Source organism: Microplitis mediator, chromosome 5 (genome assembly GCF_029852145.1).
Source record: "Microplitis mediator isolate UGA2020A chromosome 5, iyMicMedi2.1, whole genome shotgun sequence".
Taxonomy (NCBI): domain Eukaryota; kingdom Metazoa; phylum Arthropoda; class Insecta; order Hymenoptera; family Braconidae; genus Microplitis; species Microplitis mediator.
This window is the reverse complement of record NC_079973.1, coordinates 7,014,660-7,035,822: the sequence shown is the minus strand read 5'-3', so window position 1 is coordinate 7,035,822 and position 21,163 is coordinate 7,014,660. Positions and strand designations below refer to the sequence as shown.

Here is a 21,163-nt window from a genome sequence, read left to right as displayed (position 1 = left end):
TATCTATAAGGTGGCCGATAAAGGGGGTCTAGGCAGGCCGATAGAGGGGACATCAGGAATTGAAGTTATTTTCATTTATTATTTAATTTCTAATAAATATTTTTACATATATATTTTTTTAATTTGAAGTTAAATGTAGGGGAGGGAGGGGCAAAAAGAGGTACTTAAGGAAATACCAAGTTTTCGAGAACTCAAATACGCTAAATCTTTTTTTTTTAATGATATTCAAAGTAAATAGAAGAAATTTTCAGTTACCGTTAAAAAAAAAAATGTTTCATTTCTGCGGGCAAAGTGGGGTACCCCCTAAAACAGGTAAAAAAAAAAAATTTCTGGATTTTAAACGAATTTGATTAAGTTGAGTTTTTTTTTAAGTAATTTACATGAAGAAAAATTATATTTTTACATGTTTATTAGATACAAAAGAAGAAAAAAAATTTCAATAGTTTTTATCATAAAACAAACGTCATTAATATTTTTCAACTGACAATTGATTTTTGAAAAAGTTTACCAAAAAAAATCTTAAGTAACGCTTAATTATATTTACAGAAGTGATTTTGGAATGTTTAAAAACCATTTGAAATATAAAATTTTTTTTTATCAAATTTTGGGAGAACCCGTTTTGCCTACCCTACCCCCTTTTGTCCCCCTTCTCCTATAAGCTTCAAGGTTCTATCACTGTTTTATACATAAATTGGTTTTTTATATTTTAATTCTTAATTCGAAAAAAAAATACGCTTAACTGGCCGATAGAGGGGTCACTTACCTAATTCGTTTTAAATTTATTTGTTAGCAGAAAAAAATCAACCATCTGCCATCTTTACTCAACTGTCCCAACCACTAATTACGTTTTCTTTTACCACCAATCCCTCGTGTAGTTATATATATTTTTCCTAAATTTCATCAAAATGCCAAGTCCAAAATAGACCAATTATAAATAAAATCTCATTATTTATAAATTTTTTCTTTAAATAAACATTCATCTTATCAATCTATTATTAAAAACCAACGAATAAAATTCAAATTTACTAACCGAGTCTTTTTAATTTAAAAAATTTCATATTAAAAAATTTATGATTCCTAAATAATTAAATCAATTTTTTATAAATTTAAAAATTATTAATTTCAATTAATCATATATACATATACATACATATAACTTAAAAAAAAATTATCCAGAATCTACAGTTACCGACTGAAAAAATTCAATCATTTCAAGGTCTAGTAATATATATAAAACAAAAAAGTATCTAAAAATATATACTATATAATTACATTAACTCTAATAATAAAGTAATCCATTGTCACCACTCTGGTATTAATAATAAATCTAATTTCTTAACGGCTAATAATAATAATTAAAAAACTGGTGATATACAACAATAATAATTTTTTTTTTTTTCAACTTCAGGTATAAATGTGATCTAGGGTCAAAATCCAAGTCGACAGTTACGTCACCAATGGCAAAACTTGTACAAGTATTTTTTCCTTGATATATATCATAATAAACTCTTATATATCTCCAGTATAATAACAATCTGCGTATAAGAATGACGGAATAGACTACAACTTTTTTCACTTAATATGTAGTGAATATTTATATATATATTAAATATAAATATAATATTTAATGTTTATTACAGTGATTAATAATAACAATAATAATATTAAAAATATTTTAAAAATAATAACTCCAATAAAAATAAACAAAATGTTAAAGTTTATAAAATCAAATAATTTAGACGTGGGTTGTTTGATAACAGTGATGACTATTAGAACTAAATATTTAATTAATTGTGACAATGAATTGTGATCTTAGTATTTATTTATATATTTATTATGCAGTGCAGTGCATTTAACATTTTTTATTATTTTATTATTTATTTATTTGTTTTTTAAATTTGAATTTCTGGATTTAAAAAAAATTAATCTGAGGATTTTAAAAATTACACTGAGCCGAATTGATGATTAATAATAATTATAAAAAATAAGTGTAAATTAATTGGAATGGCAGCAGCCCAAAAAAAAAATCAATCACGTAGACGACTTGCAGCAATAACATTTCTATCAAATATATCATTGGACGGAAGTCATCGGGATACAAATTTTTCACTTCTACCTCACAACGGAGCTATACACCGGCGTGAAATAAAACTAAATAATATTATTAATAATAGTAGTAATAATAATAATTCAAATTATAATGATAATGTTAATGAGATAATAAGATATAATGACACATCAATAGGAGTTGTAACAACAGATACAAATACATCAGATGAAATTATTGAATTAGTGCCAGGGTATGTTGCAGAAATTAAAAATAATGATTCTGGTGAATTGCCACATAAAATAATAAATGATCATAATTCAATAAGTTCGGATTCTGATGGTATTTTCACTTCTGCTAAAAATACAATATCTGCTTTGCTTGATCAAGAACGAATACAACCATTGTTGTCATCGATACCTGGCTCGTTTCGTGAACGGTAAAGTATTTACTAAATTACATATTATATAAATTTATATGAGTGTGAATGTACCTGGCAATTAACAATTTTTTAAATTTTCAAAAGAATAAATAAAATGTAAGTGGACGATCCTGAAGTTAACAGGCAGTTACAAATTTTCGGTTTTTTTTTTTTTCAACAAATAAATTACAAAAAAAAAAAAGCTAAAAAAATGCACATGTAGAAAATTTAAAAAACTATAAGTGCAATTTTTCAAAATATTTTTTTTTTTATAATTCATTGTTTAAAAAAAAACCAAAAACTATTGGACGTCGGCTAACTTCAGTATCATGTAAGTGGAATAAAAATTAAAGAATACATATTTAGATAATTTAAAAATAAGTACGCGCATTTTTTCAAATTTCATTATTTTAATTAATTTATTTATTTAGTTATTTAAAATTTATAATTGTCACATATCTGCTACATGCACTCTCATAAATTTATTTTATTATTAAACTGGTAAAATTTATGAGTGTGAGTGGAGCAGATATGACACAAATTTTAAATTATAAATGAACGAACTAAACAATTAAAAAGATACTAATTTTTAAATTTGATAAATGCGATTTTTTTTTTTACTTCTATTCATTTTACATTCTGTTTATTAATTTCAAAATTTTAATTGCCGAATGTCTGCTACATTCACACTCATTAAAATTTAACTATAAATTCATGACATTGAAGTTAGCCGACGTTTAATAATTTTTGGATTTTTTTCAAAATGATAAATTATAAAAAAAAAAATACTTAAAAAAATTCCCCTAGAGTTTTGTTGATTTTCTACATGTGAAAGTTTTTGGTTTGATTATTTTTGGAATCGATTTGTTGAAAAAAAAATCCAAAAATTGTTAATTGTCTGTTAACTTCCTGATCATTTAAATTCGAATGAATTAACTTGAAGTTATTGACAAGTTGAAATATAAATATTATGATAAATTAACTCATTTACTGACTTTATTTTTACATAACTTTTAATTTCCAAGTCATAAATGTCATGCAAATTAAAATCACGTTATTTTATTTTATTTCATTTGAATAATTGATTTTTTAGTGTTCGTAAGTCAATTAGTTTTGATTTATATTTATTTTGAAGCTGATAGTAATTTGAAAACTAATAATTTTAATTAAAGATTCTTTTTTTTTGTATAATTATTTTTTAAAAGTGGTTATCAAATATTTTTGGCTGAGTTTTTTTCGCAAACAAAATCTCTAAATACAAAATACAGGCTGTACATCGATGTACTACTGTCTAATCTAGCAAAGTGCGCTTCAATAATTTGATAATATTCGTTTGTTTAAGAGAAAAACTCGGCCAAAGTTTCCATTTACTGCACAAGTGCAACAAAGATAGTACTGTTCGTGGACTTGAGTGTAACAGAGAGATAAGTGCGAACCCCTGTTCAATACGAGAAATTTCATAGCGAGACTTTGATCAATTCGCAATTACCAAAAACTAATTAAGGTTTTTTTTTTAAAAAAAAGTTATATTAGTAGCCGTGTAAAAAAAATTTGTTCCAAAAATGTTCCTGACAGTGAACTTTCAAAGTGGAAATAATTTTGAACTTTGAGTTGAATATTTTTGGAACTTTAAAATAATTAGTGTGAAAAATTTTTCAACTAGTGTGGGCTTTTCTTGCGGGTTTTATTTTGAAATTTTTTGAAATTTTTTAAACATAAATGATTTGAATTAACAATTTTTTGAGTTCATAATTAGTTCAAATCAGTCATTTTTTGGACTATTTTTGAACAAGTCAAAAATTAGAAAAAAAACTGACCTTTCCAAAAAGTTTTGATTAACATCAAAGAATGTTTTAAATATTTTCAAATCTTTCTTATTTTTTTTTGCCTCACCTGATTAATTCTGGTAAGAGTCGTAAACGTTCATAATTTCTAATTAATTCCTTTCTTTTTAATGTTCTTCAAACCCAAAAAATTGTCAAATCAAATTATTTTTGCTCGAAAAATAAAAAAAACGCACGGGCGAAGCCTTCACCAGTTGAAATTTGTTTACTTTCTAATTTTTTCAGCTTTAAAGCTCAGAATTCTCTTAATTTCTCAAGTTTACTGACATTAACTTTTTGAAACGACTTTTTTTTACACGGGTAGTGTACATTTAAAAGTTTTTTAATTAAAATCCAATTCAATATTTTGATTAATCACACAGAACATATATTTTTAAACAGACCCATTATATTTTCATTAAAGATTATGCTTTAATCTTGTAAATTATGTAAACAAATTGATATTTATATAAAATTCTGAGTGTGAATGTAGACAATTGTCAATTTTTTAAATTTTTGAATAAATAAATAAAATGTAAGTAGAATAAAAATGAAAAAATGCGTAAATATTTGAAAAATCAGTACGCGCATTTTTTTAAATTTCATTATTTTCATTAATTTAAATTTATAATTTGTCTCATGTCTGCTACATTCACACTCATATAAAATTAATAAATTACATTATATTAAGTACCATAATATGACAATTATCCTTGAAAATGATAAAAAATTTCTAACAATACAATGATTTATTATTTATAAATTATTAATAATTAAAAACAATAATAAATTAACAGAGCTGGAACAGCAGGAAGTGAATATTCATTACCAGAAAGACGTGTTGGTTCATTATATTACAAAAAACGTATTGTACATCAAACATCAACATTATCTGAAGACATAAAACACCATTACAATAGCAGTAGTGAAAGTATTGGATCTCAAAGATCTAAATCAATTTCATCTAAAAATAAAGGAAAAACATTAAATAATGCTCAGACATGTGTGACATCAAATGCTGTTATTATACCAGAAGTAACACGAGAATTACGAATAATGCAACGGCCAACAAATGGTCATAAATTTGGTGACGATCGTCTGGTACTGGTGTCTACTAAAAAAGTACCATTTCTTGTCTTCTCAGCATTGCCTTACAACAAAAATCAACGAACCAGTTGGTTAGTTTATTTAATTACTTATTTATTTATTATATTATTAATAATTAATTGTTATTTATTTCATTAATTCAATTGTCACTAGAAAGGTCACATCTAGTTCCACGTTTTTATTTAATTACTAGATAATTTATTTACTTTTATTACTTTATTATTTTTTTTTGTGTTTTTTTAATGAGTTAAATTGATAATTATTATTGTTAATTAGCTGTTCAAGTGTTACGAGTATACCGGGGTTCATAAACATCAGTGTTTCTAATCGAATTCTACGCAGGTATCACGATGGATATTATTAGATAGACTCGTGTACTTGTTTCGTCACACTTTTATTATTAATTATATTTTTAAGCTTATTCACGATTTTATAGCACGATTTAAAATTTTTATAAATAGTTTTTTTTTTTTTTTTAACATGATCCTGAAGTTAGTAGACAATTAAAAGTTTTCTGATTTTTTTTCAACAAATCGATTACAAGAAACAAGAAAATAAAAAAATGCACATGTAGAAAAATAAAAAAACTATTGGTGCAATTTTTTTAAATATTTTTTTTTTTTATAATTTATCGTTTTGAAAAAATACAAAAATTATTAGACGTCGGCTATCTTCAGAATCATTTTTTTATACTGCAAAAAAATTTCGGAGTGAACGCGGATTAAATCCGGAGAGAAGTTTATTTTAATATTGAAACTATGAATTGGAGTAAATGCGGATTTATATAAAATTCAGATCACTCCAAAATCATTCCGCTGAAAAACAAAACTCTGGAGTGATTTTTTTTAGGTGTGCCGTCAACTGATCCCAACAATTTTATATCACAACAAGTGTTCCTTACCAGTTGATTCCATCGATAATTGATTGTCAATTAATTTTTATCAACAATTAATTTACATAATTTAACTTTTTTTATTTATAACAGTGAGTTTCAATTACTCATGTCATAGTAATTAATTAATAATTAATTATTTTATGAAATTGTTTGTGGGATCAGTTGTCGTGTGATCGCTTGTCATGGATCAGTTGTCAAGGAACGATTTTTTTAAAGCTCCGGAACTCCGAGTGGTGGAACGAATTTTGACTTGAATAAAATCCGTAATCTCTCCGAATTCGCTCTCAATTTTTTGCAGTGTATTTATAATATAAATCATTTATTAAAATTCAATAGACGTTTTATGCCGTTATCTATGCCTATGTAAATATAAGACTATGATTTTATTTGTTTGTTTTTTTGTTATTATTTATATTTTAGGTCGGAATTACGTAGAGATACTGGTCGTAGACGAAATACATCGGGTCCAAGGCCACTTTCGGCTATTAATGATAATTTAGATCCATTTGGTTTATTGGGAATAGAACGTGCTAAAGATGGACAGGTAAATAATAAAATATATTTTTATTTGTTATTCTTACTGGAACGCTTAAAAACAAAAACCTTGTATTTTATTCGCTTGATTATAATTTTAAAATTGTAATTTAATACCACTCCTTATTTATCATGAAACATAAAACTGTTTTAAATATTTTATTTTTGCTAGTAATGCTTATAATATGATAATCTCTTATATAAGTATTTAAATTGAATTTTTATTATTACATTCTTTGAATTATTTAAATTTGCATGGGGTCAAGTAATTGCTGGTTCCTGCTGTACATTTTTATTTTTTTTTAAATATTTTTCAGGTAAAATAATTATTTTATTCATTTTCTACCCATTAATTTTTTTTTTAACTCAGTTGTTATTTTATTAAATTATTTTTTAAAAAATTAATAAAATAATTAAGGGAAACTTCATATTTATTTATAGTTTACTGAAAATTGATTTATTTTTTCATATGATATTTATGGAAATATTACAAATATGAAAATAAATTTCAATTATTCTCAAGTTCGTACAAATGATTTTTAAATTTTTTTCATACTAAGGTATTAGAGGTAATTAGAGTGCTACTAGCAATCGAGTATTTCATCCTTAAAAATTTTTAAAAAAATTATTTAATTATTTAACGATTTCCGCGATTTAGAAAATTTGATGATATTCATTCGCGTTATCAGTGCGAATAAAAAAAAATTAACATATAAGTGATACAAAAATAAATAAACATGAATAGTCATACAGTTTAATTATCGGACTCAGTTTTCACTCTATTTTCCATTTCCACTTGAATTTTTGAATGCATTTAGAAACCCATCAAAAAATTGTCTTTATACTGTGGAAGACCTCAAAGTTGATAAAAATGAATAAATACACATGTACCTAAAGATTGGAACGTTTTTCGCGCAATGAAAAAAAATAATTGGAAAGTAAAAAATCTAATGGGTGACTAGATTTTCGAAATTTATCGCAAACAGATGCTGGTATGTCAGCCAAAAATCTTAGGCCACTTCATCAACCGGAACTACTCCTTAAGCAGTTGAATTACATAAATTTTTTCCATTTTCCTTGCGTGAAAAACGTTCCAATCTTCAGGTTCGTAAAATTTTCATAAGGGGATTGGGTTCTTAGTTTACTTTAATTAAATTTTAAATTATTAATTGCAAGTTGGATGATTATCATTATTGCAAATTCTATGAATCATAATTCCAAGTTTATTTATTTAGTGAAAAATAAAAATGCCATGAGTGTTAGAATGTCATTTTGTAGCAACAATTTTGTTATGGCCATTTGTTAATATTTGAATTTAATATTTTATTGAAGTAAAAATAAATGCATATGCCTTAAAAAAGACTTAAAATGAACAAATAAATAAAAAATATAAAACGTTTTAAGTTTGATAAAAATTTATGATAAATAAATAATTCAAATATTTTTTAACTTTAAAATTATGTTCTACAAAACTTTATAATCGATAAGACCAAACAAATATATATATTATATATATAGATGTTAAAAGATAATGATAAATGGCAATTAAAAAAATTCAGTCCGACTTTTTAAAATTCTACATACGGGTGTAAAATTTACTTTTAAATATTTATGAAAAATTTAAATAATATGACCATAAATTACTAGTGTCCTATTAGACACTTCTGTAAATACTAAAAATGATAATTAAATTTTTTTTACTTAAATATTTAATATCTATAGGAAAACAAAACGATAGCGTAAACATGTTAGATTATGCTTACACCCGCGGAAAACTTATCGCTTGCATATTTTCAGAACTAACAATATATAATAAACGTATATTCAACTAATTTAGAATTTAATCTTCATGTATTTTTTTTTCTTTTCTCATATGATAAAGAATTATTTTTTATTATTTTGTATTCTTATCACATTTTTGTTTAGTGTCACATACTTCGCTGTTCTTATTCGTTATAAAATTATTTTATACTGATAAGATTAAAAATGTCTGGTTTTTATATTTAAGTAAATAATAATAAGTAATCAATTTCACTAATATTTTAATTTTAATTTATTTAATTTAAAACATTTAATTCAAATTTTTTCGAAATAATTTATTAGAATTAATAGAAAAAACAATAGGGGAGGGGATGGGCAAAATGGGGTACTCCCTAAAAAAATTTTTAGATATTAAATGATTTTGTTGAAATTAAATTTTCTTGTGAGTAATTTACATAAAGGAAAATTACATTTCCCATAATTATTAGATGCAAAGGAAGAAAAAAAAATTTTTAACAGTTTTTATCATAAACCAAAAGTCATTAACATTTTTTGATTGACACTTTCGATTTTTGAAAAAGTTTAACTAATTGCTTTACATTGTTAATTTTTTATTTGATAATCACTATTTATTATTAACTTCAAAGAAAAAAATCCAAGTTAATTTTAATTCTAAAGAAGATATTTTTAAAAAAGCAATTATATATATTGTTTAAAGTAATAGATTGGAAAATTGTTAAAAGTTAATTGAATTTTAAAAATTCAAAATATTTTCAACTGGATTGTTGAAATACATCTGAAGTAATTTGACAATGGGAGTTCTTTTATTGTAAATTGATAAGAAAAAAAGCAAATTGATTTCATATTATTTTTTTAAAGAAACAAAATTTTTCGAAAACGGTGAAAAAAAAATTCAAAATGCAACTCAATTATACAGAAAAAAAATTGTAATTCTTCAAACCATAATATTGTAGTAAAAAATTTGTAGTAGCGAGTACTCCATATATGGTAAAAGATACTACACAAATAGTACTAATTTTACTACACGTATGGTTGAGGTTATTCCAACTCGTAGGAACCTCAACTACAGCTGCTGTTGTAGTAACTACAATTTTTTTTTCCGTGTATATTTACAAAAGTGATTTTTGAATTTTGAAAAAACATTAACACGAAAATTTTTTTTTATAAAATTTCAGTACCCTGTGCCCCACCCCCTCCCCTAAATACTGAAGCCTTATATTTAAAGAGTTAATTATAACAAAATAATAAAAATACATATTTTTCTTTTTGTTATCATGACAAATAGGAAATGTCTTATGGTCAATTATTGGTGCCGTCACGACAATTTCAACGTGAAAGAAAAATTCTTGCAAATGATTCTGAGGCTATTGAACTCAACCATATTACCCCAAAGCAACATCATATTGTTTCAAGGTATACAAACAAAACTCCACTAAACATTTACTTTATTAAACAAAAAAAATAAGTGATCAATTGTTCAAAGTCAAACATCTGAAATAACAAATTTTTCACTTTATTCAATTGCGTAAAATATTACGCATAAATTACGCAATATTATGCGAAGAAAATATTTATAAAATTATAATAAATACAATAATTTGACTATAGCTTTTTATTAATGTGAATTTGATTAATTGCATAAAAATTTTTTCTAACAAAATCGATCACACTTTACAGGACAAAAACAATAACTTGGAATAAGGACCATAGTAAATGGTAACCAATGAATATTTTTAAATAATATTAACAAAAAATAATAATATTGTGTGGTAGATAATGATTATATGAAAAAATTTGTTTTGCATGAAATCAAATTATAATATTCATATATATATACATTTTTTTTTGCCTATTTGTTTATAATTATTACTAATTTATTTTGTCATGTACTAATTATTTATTGTTAACAAATATTTTGCCCAATGCTTTTTTTTTTTTTTTTTACTAATAAAAAGTAAATAATGATAAATTTTTTAAATAAGTGTGAGTTGTTATTATTATTGTGATATATTATTTAATATTTTTTATCTGTTTCAGGTGTCTGTCTTATGACACTAATTCACATCGCGGCCAGCTCGTGACATCTGATTCTCCACCGTTATCGCTTTCGAACGACAGTAAAAGTATGTAGTATTTTTTTTTGTTTATTATTATTAATAATATTTTTTTAATCATTTTGATAACAAAGATAACGCTGGAATTGATATTTTTTTTTGTATAATTAATAATTGATTATTTATTTATCTCAAATTATTTTTTAATCTTTATTTAGATTACGATTGGGATGAACATGGAACTATGCCGTATAATCCGAATCTACTAGATGATCCAGAACTAATTGCTGGAAAACATCGTACACTTCTTACTTTTACTTCTTATATGGTATTTATTTATAAAGTATATTCTTATGATATTTTATTTATATTATTAATCGTTTGAATATTATTTTTAGGCATCGGTTATTGATTACGTACGTCCGTCTGACTTAAAAAAAGAACTTAATGATAAATTTAAAGAAAAATTTCCACATATCCAATTAACGCTCAGTAAATTACGCAGGTATGTTATATAATTAAGTTATGTATTTTTCATGATACCAGCATCGAAACTCGGCATTGCCTCGGTCAACAATTACATGTCATTTGAGACTTCTTATTTTACTGCCCTAGGTATGTAATATCCTTGTCCTTTTAAAAGGCATCTCAAAGTGTACTTTTTCGCTTGCTCTCACATGCGCAGAGGTCCAAAATATTCTCATTGCGTTGATTCTCCGATCTGGCAACGTGGTTTTCTTTTCTCTGTTTATTCTTATGTAAAGACGCGTGGTACTTCTCAAGGGACGAAACAAATTTGTTTCTGCTCGCTGACTGAAGCTATTCCCAATCGAGCTAAACTTAATTTGTTTCGACGGCTGTACAGCCACTGTAACTTGAAGTTTCGATGCTGGTATCATGAAAAAACTATATGATTTTAAACTGGTTCTGAGAATTATTACGTCTCTACTCGAAATTTTTCTGCTCGAATTTATAAACTATTAAACATTTCTATCCATGGAATTTTTTTCCATAACTTTTTTAGGTTTAGCCCTTAAAATCTTGAGGATAAAACTGGTATGAATAGAAAATATTCTTAATAGAATTTTTACTGATAAAAAGAATCAATGATTTTGTACTAGAGTAGAAAAATTGAGTAGAAACGTAATTATGTCTAGATCTAAACAATAATAATAATAAATAATATTTATTTGTTACTATAGTTTAAAACGTGAAATGCGAAAAATAGCAAAATTAGAATATGGAATAGATTTATTAACAGTTGCAATGGCATATGTCTATTTTGAAAAGCTTATACTGCGTAATGTGGTTACAAAACAAACTCGTAAATTATGTGCTGGAGCTTGTTTACTATTAGCAGCAAAGCTCAATGACGTAAAGGGTGAAGTACTTAAATCACTTATTGAGGTAATTTTATAAATAAAATAGTATTATAACTTAATAACAGTATCTTATACATTATGTGGAATCGGTATTATACTCGATCTCACTAGATGTATACAAAGTTTATGTAATGAATGCACGAAGAAAAACGCCGTTAGATGTCTTAAGTCAGAGTTATAAAAATAATTAACTGTATTATTATTAAAAAAGATTTATACTTTATGAAATTGGATACTCTTAATATTATTCACTTGAAAAAACTTGAGGGTTTTCTCAGACAGTGCCCCCACTTTCATAAATATTACTCTCAATTGTCATGACGGTATTATAATTTTATTGATTAAAAAAAAAAAAATTGTGGCATTAATTAACAATTACTTACAGTTTTTATCAATTAGGAGTCAAACAAAATTTGTTAAACAAATTTTAGCCTACAAAATTTGAAAATTCGAATTATAATATTAACATGAAAATTTTACTGAAATTTGTCAAATAAATTTCGTTCAACTCCTGATTGATAATCACTGTAAGTAATTTTTTTCCAAATCTATATTTCGACGACATTGTAATTGCGTTGTCCTTTTTTCAATTAATGCTTCAATTATTTTTTAAGTAATTAACGAAATTCTAGTACAGTTATGACAGTTCGAGGTCATTGAATATTTAAAAAAGGGGCGGGGGTATTGTCTGAAAACTCCCTTAACTTGCAATAAAAAAAGTCATTTTTAGTGTATTGTCGTATCAATTAATAGAGGTATGTAAGGTTATAAAATTCAGCTGGCGCTGACGTTGCCTTGATCTACACCTGCGTGTGCTGATTAATTGAATGCGCATGTGCAGTCTGGAGATTTAGGTCCTGTTAATAAGGCAGCTAAATTCAACGTGACGTCATCAGAGAGAAAAGTGATAGATTAATTATCAATCATAAGAATCAATGAGTAGGGATATACTCTGCCCTTTCACTAAAATGTAGTGGCTTAATATAAAAATGAGTGTTTTAATATATATTAAACTACTCTTTTGACCAATCAGAAAGGATTGTATTTTAATATAAAAATTTATGAGGCTGACTTTAGACAGTGAGCGGCATATTCTTCGGCATGAATTACATAAAATATTTTATTTCATTAAAAAATTATTAACATTAAAACAATTACAGAGAACTGAAAGTGTCTTTCGTTTAAATCGTAAGGATCTTATTGCATCGGAATTTGCGGTGCTAGTCGCACTTGAATTTGGATTACATTTACCAACATGGGAAATTTTTCCTCACTATCAACGTTTAATATATGAATCTTGACCTCATTTACAGTTTCCTAATTCATTTAAATTAAATATTTTTTCGTCTGGAAAATAATTTACAAAAAAAAAATACTTCGTCCAACGTTTACTCTCTTTCCAGCTTAAATTAAACATAGATAAATACAAGCGTAAGCAATAATGTACCTTGAATATACTCAATTTATAATTTTTGACATGCTTTCATAGATTTAAACAACGTTTTAATAAAACAAAATGAGTATGAGTCTAAAAAAGTTTGTTATTATATTCAAAAGACGTGAAATGTTTGATACGAAAAAGAAAAAAAAATGATGGGAAAAATGTTTAATTACTTTTTAACTTTTTAGAGTTTTATATTCTCATATAAAGTATCTTTTTAATATTTAAAAATCATTAGAATGGCATTTATATATTTGTCTAATCGACTAAATACTAAGAGTGATATTATTAGAGTCCAATTATTTTTTTATTAATTTAAAAAAAAAAGTTTAACTCATTGTTGTTAATTTTATAAATAATTAATTATTTATTCTATCAGAATAATTATAATTATTAAAAATTGGACTCTAAAATCATTTTAGAATCTGTCATAAAATCATTTTCATAAAAAAAGAAAAATATTTTTAAAATTAAATTTTTTATTAAAAATAACAAAACTCAAATATTTATTAGATTTATTAAATTAAATTGTTATGTCGTTATTGTTTTAATTTCATGTAAAATTATATTAATTTAATTTAACTGTAAATATTTGTTTTAATTGTTTTTGTGTACGATAATTTGTAAGTACAGTTTATCGATTTGCTCAATTATTTTATTGTTTCATACTGTGTACTTGATTAATTAATACGTCAAATTATACGTTTATTTGTATATAAATAAATATTTATTATTTTTCGTTAAAAATTTTATACCAGATAAAATTGGATAAAATTGGAAGCTGTTAATTTTTTTAAAAACAGATTTATAAATTAATGAGTCTATTAAATTTAATTTAAATTAATTATATTTATAAAAACAATAACAACAAATTTAAAACAGTAATACGTATAGTTTTATCATATTAATGTGAATGTAACTAGATAGTACTTGACAAAAAAATAATAAAACAATCAGCTGTATGTTAGGCATTGTATAAAATGATTTATGTACTTTATAATATTTATAATTAATGAATAGATTAAGTAATTTAAATGATTGTATATCAATTCTAGTCGAATGTTGAGGTCGTTTGTAATACTGAATTATGGACTAGTAGATTTATTGTGATTCTTTATTAATTCTTTATTATATTATCTATCTATATATATTCTATGAAATTTACACGTTATATTACCAGACAATTATATAAGAGTACTTAAATCATGTAAATTATAATATCCTCATCAATAAAATGAGTACAAAAAAATAATACGTTTATATTTATTTTATTATAACCCTATAAAAAAAATCCACGTAGAATTGCATGGGGACGTAGACTTGAAAATATTTGCGAATTACGAAAAAAAAAATTTTGCTTTGTTTTTTATTGATTTCTCAGAAACGAGTTGAACGATCGACTTTAAAAACTACTCAGCTCTAGAACTTTATAAGCCGCGTCGAATGCGACCTCAACCACCTCAATCGATTAATTTGTTCGAGAGATCGTTGGAGAAAGAAATGGTAAAAAACGGTTTTTTTCCAAATATCTTCGGAACGGCTGAACCAATCGATTCCAAATTTTAATCAGCTCTATAATTCAAGAAAACGCGCTGATTGCCACCTTAAACGTCAAAATCGGTTAATTAACAAAAGATATCGGCGCTAAAAAGTTAAAATAATAAGATAAAATGTTATTTTTTTCGGATAAATCAAAATATAATGTGCTAAAATGTGTGTGAAATCATACCAACTCTTTCTCTTTATAGTCTCTTTCGATCATCATTGAATGTCATCTAACTTGTTCTTTAGTTTTAATCATATTGTCAGCAAAAAATTGAAAAAACCCAGTTTTTAATATTTTTCGCGGATATTTCATATATTATTGCTCTGACCTAAGTCAAAACTCATTCAAATCTTAATTTTGATCACTGACATTGATTTCTGCCTCAATACATTTATTTCATAGAACATAATCGGCAATAAAAATTTAAAAGCCGCTTCTTCATTAATGATTTTCGATTCTTAACTTTTCAAACTCTAACATAAAACGTAACTTGTTAGAGCTTGAAAAGCTCATAAAAAAATAATTGCATGTAATAGCATTTTCGAGCTTGGAAATATATTCACAGTGATGTTTTCAAGCTCCTTGAGCTCGAAAACAGCGGGAAGTTTTGGGGCTGGCCCGCAGGGCCAACCGACGCCCAGATTTTTTTGTTTGAAGACAATAAATTTTCTCGGAATAAGTACTATTTTTTGAACGCAAAAATTTTTGTATGCTCCAACCAAGAAAAAAATGCTTAAACTAAGAGGAAAATAACTTGGGAATAAAGTTATATATGTATATATGTAGGAGAGGGAAGTCATCGGTGCTATAAGCAGCAACGGAAGTAGTTCGATGCTCGCCACGAGATCGCGCCCAACAGTTGTAGTGTCCCTGATAAGACACTTATTTCAGAAGTGTTATATTCCAATGTTGAAAGCAATTTTAGTACGAGTACTCCTCTGATATTTGACAGAGTGATAAATACCTTGTTCGATGTTTACATAGTATATCCTGTAATACATCGTGGCATTAGTATTTATTATCAATGCTTCTATGAATAATTATTCATAGAAATTAAACGTGGACTAACAGAAAAAAAATATTTTAATGAAAAGTATAGAGTCTCTACTATATGAACAGATGCTTAGTGAAAATGCAATAAGTATATTGTAATTTTTTAAAACTAAGTTAAATTTAATTGTAATAGAAATTTTATAAAAAGCTCTTCGTTTCCCTCCTCGTATCTATTATTGTTCTCCATCATTCATGCTTGAGCTCTAAAACTCGGAGATTGATCTATTTTCGTCTTGATGTTCCTGGTTTCATTGCTTTGAGAGTAGGTGAGTTTAACCCTTTTTTCTTGTTATAAGTGTTATCATCACCCATTGTCTGTGTGTATTTTTTTATTTAATGCAAGGTAACCAAAAGCTAACAGAATTTTGCAGTATGGTAAAAAAGAGCGAGATGTTATTTCTTAAATTTAAATTTAGTAGTAGTAATAATAAACAAACGATTACTGACTATGTAAATATGTTAGTCAGCAGTGTAGACTGTAAGCTTTAAGCTCTAAATCTATTAAACAAAAGATATTAGTGTTTTCTGAATTCTATTCAACAGGCTATTTTTATTTTTAAGGACTTGCCTATAGGGAAGGAATGCTGATTGAAGTTATTATGATGATATGTACTAATTGTTTGTGTTTTATCTTCAGTATAGTTATCAATTGGATTATCATGTATAAATCCTTGTATTCCTGGAATACTTTGGATGGAACCGTTTTAATTTTCCTTATCCCTTGACACTGTTAAATATATGCTTCGCTGAAACTGCTGTTGATTATCTTTGAATGCGCGTGGTGGTCAATTCTTTTACCGCAATTTGACCTCCTTGAACTTTAGCTTTTATTTATTTAGCTTTATTTTTTTCCGAAACCTAACTCCGAGGGGGGTTTCAGTGAGGTAATATACTCGCATTTCTTCATCATTCGGATTACAGCCTTGAACTTTGGCGCGAATATTCTCAACAATCTTACGAATTCACTGCCTTGGGTAATTTTCCAAAAACTAACTCCAAGGGGGGTTTTACTGGGGTGAAAGATTAAAATACTTTCGTTTTGACATAATGAGACTTACGGACAAGGCGTGAACTTTGGCATTAATGTTCCTAACAATCCCAGAAATCCCCCACCATTTGTATTTTTTTTTTAAAACCAACTCCAAGTGGGATTTTTGTGTACTCAAAGTTAAAAATATACTCTTTGATTCTATCATAAGTTAATTTATTCTATCATTAGTTCATTTAATTATTTTATCTTTAATATTAAATTATTTTAATTGTTCTATTTTTAATAAATTTTATTCCTTATTATTCAATCGTTGCAATAAATTATCTATAAAATTGCAAGTCTTCTTTTAGATTTAATACGTCTCACCGGAATATATTACCTAATACTATGATGTAATTGACATGCATTAGAAGGTAATCCACCTGACATTGGTAAAAATGAAAAACCTTAAAAATCGATCGTGTTCACGGTCAACGAAGATTACTGTGACAGTAACACTACTAAATGAATGGCTTCTTACTACCTAGTGCTTCATCTAAGCTCAATATAAATTCAAGATCATACTAAATTCCCAGCAAATGTCATTTTATTCGCCATCATCATCATTCTCACTTTTATTTTGGTAAAAAAATCTAAAAAGTAATAAAGTGTTATAAGTTATAAACAATGATGATGATAACTGAAGACGTTGTTTCATTTCAAAAAGGTTTGATGGATTGGTTAACTGAAGAAAGTGAATATGTATTACAACGTTTAGATCGTTGGACATCAATAGCACGTGGTTACAATCGTTTATATCCTCAAAGATTGTCTCGCGGCTGCATGACAATGCAAAAAGAACCAGATGATGAATCATGGCGTCATTCGCCAAGTTTTCATACTCTAACTGGATCATCATCGAGACGAGTAACACGAATTCCTGATGAAGTGAGAAAAATAAATTGCTGTGGTACATTCAATTATCAATCTAATAGCCGTGTTGATAATTCGTGCTTAGAAGCTTATCGGTATGACCACAGCATATACTTCAAGACTATCGGTGATATAAAGAGTAGCAAAAATATTAAAGAGACTGAAAATCATGAATGTAAAGAAGAAACTTTAGATTGTAGTGATGATCAAGATCTAAATGATGTTTCTGGTGACGAAACATTGAATGATGAAATAATGAATGATCTCAATGATGTTGAGAGTCCAATGGACGAAGATTCTATTTCAAACAATGAAATAACTTGGTTTGATAAAAATTATTGTGAAGTTTTAAATCAAGAGTTCAGTAGAAATTGTTGTATTGATCAAACAACTGATACATTTATTGATCATAAATATGATTGCCTTAATAATAACAATAACAATAATAATGATAATAATAACAATAATAATGAAGTTCAGTGTCAGAATTTAAATAATAATTCAAGTTCAAGTACAAATTTATCAACTGAAATTATGAATACGAATCAAATGACTTCAGTGGAAGAAAAAAATCAAGATAATGGAGTCACAAGAATTTTGAGCTTTGGAAAGTCAAATAGACGAACAAAAAATATTAAACAGTCTAAAGTACTTGGAGATAACAATATTTCATGGCCTGGTGTATTATTCAGTTATAACGTTGATTCGTCTTTAGCTTCTTCTCATCACAGAGTTCTTAATGTTAAATAATTTACTTACAAAGAGGGTTAGTACACTTTAAAAAATTGGGAATATTGGAATATCGATTTTAATATAATTAATTAATGGGAAATAAGGATACATATATGTGCAATTACTTTTTTATTTATTGCCAACGTTTTGACACTATTTGTGACGACTTCAGGGCTCAAATACTAAAATTTACACATTTGTTAACAAATTATTTTTTTTAATAATTACCAATAGTGAATATTTTTTATAGAAATATATGAGACACTTTACTATAACTTTAAGGGGGATAGCCACTGTGAAATTTAAAAAAAAAAAAATTTTTTTTTTTTTTATTAAATCAAAGTGTATATGTTCAAAAATATTTATCTAAAGTTTTATATGAAAATTCCGAATATTTTTCAAGTTATAGTCATTTTTGTGACAGCACGTCAACTGACTGTCGCATCAACTAGAAACTTTAAACGCATTTTTCTCGAAACTACTTTTTTTGAACTGGTGGCATCTGTAATTTGCATAAATATGAACCGATTCGCAACTTTTTTTTTTGCCGTATTCGTCTATTCAGTAGCTAACGTTGCACATAGGGGATTTTGAAAATTTTGATTTTTAAGATTTTTTAGGGCTGTTTGAATCCAAAAAAATGAGAAAAAATAACGAAAAAATTTTTAATATGTCGCCATTTTTTTTCAAATCCAAATTTTCAAAATCCCCTATGTGCAACGATAACCACATGCATAAAGATTACAACGCCGTTTGGTTTTTTTGTTTCTGATTATCCGTTTTTGAGTTAGAGATGACACCGTGGTGGGGGAAATTTTTTTGTTGCTCTACAAAAATGCTTATAACTTTGTAACAACATGATATTTTTTAATGAAAATTTAGGAGAATTATCTTCAATGTATACATTAGAAAACGAAAAAAACCCGATCCCCAAATTCCTTTATTATTGCAGTCAAAAAAATTCCCGAAAATCACCTATTTTTTCGATCCTCACAGTAGCTATCCCCCTTAATGTTAATGATATTTATTTATTTATTAGATCATGAAGCAATTGCTCCCTGTGATCATATATCAAAAAGAACAATACAGTTATTAAGTATAATCTTAGTAATATATAAAACATACATATAATATAATTATTATTATTATTATAGTTGGAGATTTTCTCACATTATTATTATATCTTACTCAAAGTTGACTCATAAATTCAGTTAAATATCAGCTTACTACTTCATTTTCCTCTAAGTCTAATAAATACAAATAACATCGATTACGGAACTCATCTATAGTGTCTCAACTGAGGTGATCTCAAACGGAAGTGAGCTCCAGAAATTACAACTAGTAATAATAAACGACCTTTAATATGATGTTGTACGTGCAAACAGAACTTGAAGAGTGCAATGATAGAAAATTTCAATTGCAAAATTGACTTTTTATAATTAACATTTGCTATGATATATCATTATCATTAACATTAAAGTTATAGTAAAGTGTCTAGTACATTTTTAAAAAAAATGTTCGCTATTGGTAACTATTAAAGAAAATAATTCGTTGACAAATGTGTAAATTTCAATATTTGAGCCCTGAAGAAGTCACAAATAGTGACGAAACGTTGGCAATAAATGAAAAAATAATCGTACATATATAAGTGTCCTTATATCCTGTTAATTAATCATATTTCATCATATCATTGTACAGAGTTTGGACGTAAACAACAACAAAAAATTATGAATTCTATTTAAATTAAAAATTATTCTGTCACTCGGAGTTCCAAAGTTTAAAACAAATCATTCCGTAAACGGAGTATTTTTAGGGAGTTTTTTTCAGCGAAATAATTTCGGACTGATCTGAATTTTACTTCAATCCACATCCACTTTGATCTGGAGTTTTAATAATAAAATGATCTCCTTTTCAAAGTGGATTTCACTCCGAGAGTATTAAATAAATAAAAAATAATCCGCTTTGTATTCACTCCGAAAATTTTTCACAGTGTAGTTATTTTTGTCCAAATATTTCTCTCAAACAAAAATTCTGAACGAAAAATAAAGAACGAGAGTCGATGCATCAGTTTATGATCTAGTAATTTATGTTTCCATTTTTATTTTTTTTTTTAAATTTTCATTTGTTTAAGAGAATAACGTAGACAGAACTTTCATTTACTGTGCAAGAGCAACAAGGATTTTATTCGCCCACGTAGGAGTAATAGAGAAAATCGACCTGACCCCTCTTAATTAATTAATTAATTAAATTATGATATAAATAACTCTGAGACAATATGATGATTTTGTATTTTGTTACTCAGATGTTAAATTAATATAAATTTATTAATTGTTTGATATATAATATAATTTTAATTGTTTTTTAATTTATGTAATAATTAATGTATTATTATAATAATTTTATAAATATGTAACAAATATATTAGGCATTGATGTATTATTTA

The 21,163-nt window shown here is 26.0% G+C and overlaps 2 protein-coding genes across 5 annotated transcripts; both read left to right on the top strand.

The window, feature by feature from the left end:
• The first annotated feature begins 1,297 nt into the window (after positions 1-1,297).
• On the top strand, positions 1,298-14,738 carry LOC130667530 (CDK5 and ABL1 enzyme substrate 2-like). Of its 4 annotated transcripts, XM_057469168.1 has the most exons (12): positions 1,298-1,312; positions 1,409-2,486; positions 5,089-5,469; positions 5,675-5,740; positions 6,714-6,837; positions 9,895-10,022; positions 10,287-10,325; positions 10,647-10,732; positions 10,882-10,991; positions 11,062-11,168; positions 11,866-12,070; positions 13,206-14,738. In XM_057469168.1, exons 2-12 carry the CDS (start codon positions 2,005-2,007, stop codon positions 13,344-13,346), a joined length of 1,869 nt encoding a protein of 622 aa, XP_057325151.1. In that variant the 5' UTR covers positions 1,298-1,312; positions 1,409-2,004; the 3' UTR covers positions 13,347-14,738. The 4 variants fall into 4 exon arrangements, with proteins under 4 accessions (XP_057325151.1, XP_057325149.1, XP_057325153.1 ...); XM_057469166.1 differs by lacking the exon at positions 1,298-1,312 and having other exon boundaries at positions 1,381-2,486; XM_057469170.1 differs by lacking the exons at positions 1,298-1,312; positions 5,675-5,740 and having other exon boundaries at positions 1,384-2,486.
• A 2,902-nt stretch (positions 14,739-17,640) lies between these two features.
• On the top strand, positions 17,641-21,160 carry LOC130667919 (homeobox protein 9-like). The gene is made up of 2 exons (XM_057469851.1): positions 17,641-18,754; positions 20,852-21,160. The coding sequence occupies exon 1, from the start codon at positions 17,743-17,745 to the stop codon at positions 18,736-18,738; it is 996 nt and encodes a 331-aa protein (XP_057325834.1). The 5' UTR covers positions 17,641-17,742; the 3' UTR covers positions 18,739-18,754; positions 20,852-21,160.
• The last annotated feature ends 3 nt before the right edge of the window (positions 21,161-21,163 follow it).

Excerpts from the sequence above, each read along its gene's own strand:
- LOC130667530 (XM_057469168.1), top strand. The coding sequence starts at position 2,005 with ATGGCAGCAGCCCAAAAAAAAAATCAATCACGTAGACGACTTGCAGCA. Across the intron at positions 5,470-5,674 it reads AAAAATCAACGAACCAGTTG|CTGTTCAAGTGTTACGAGTA; the intron begins GTTAGTTTATTT and ends ATTGTTAATTAG. Across the intron at positions 11,169-11,865 it reads ACGCTCAGTAAATTACGCAG|TTTAAAACGTGAAATGCGAA; the intron begins GTATGTTATATA and ends TTGTTACTATAG.
- LOC130667919 (XM_057469851.1), top strand. The coding sequence starts at position 17,743 with ATGATGATGATAACTGAAGACGTTGTTTCATTTCAAAAAGGTTTGATG.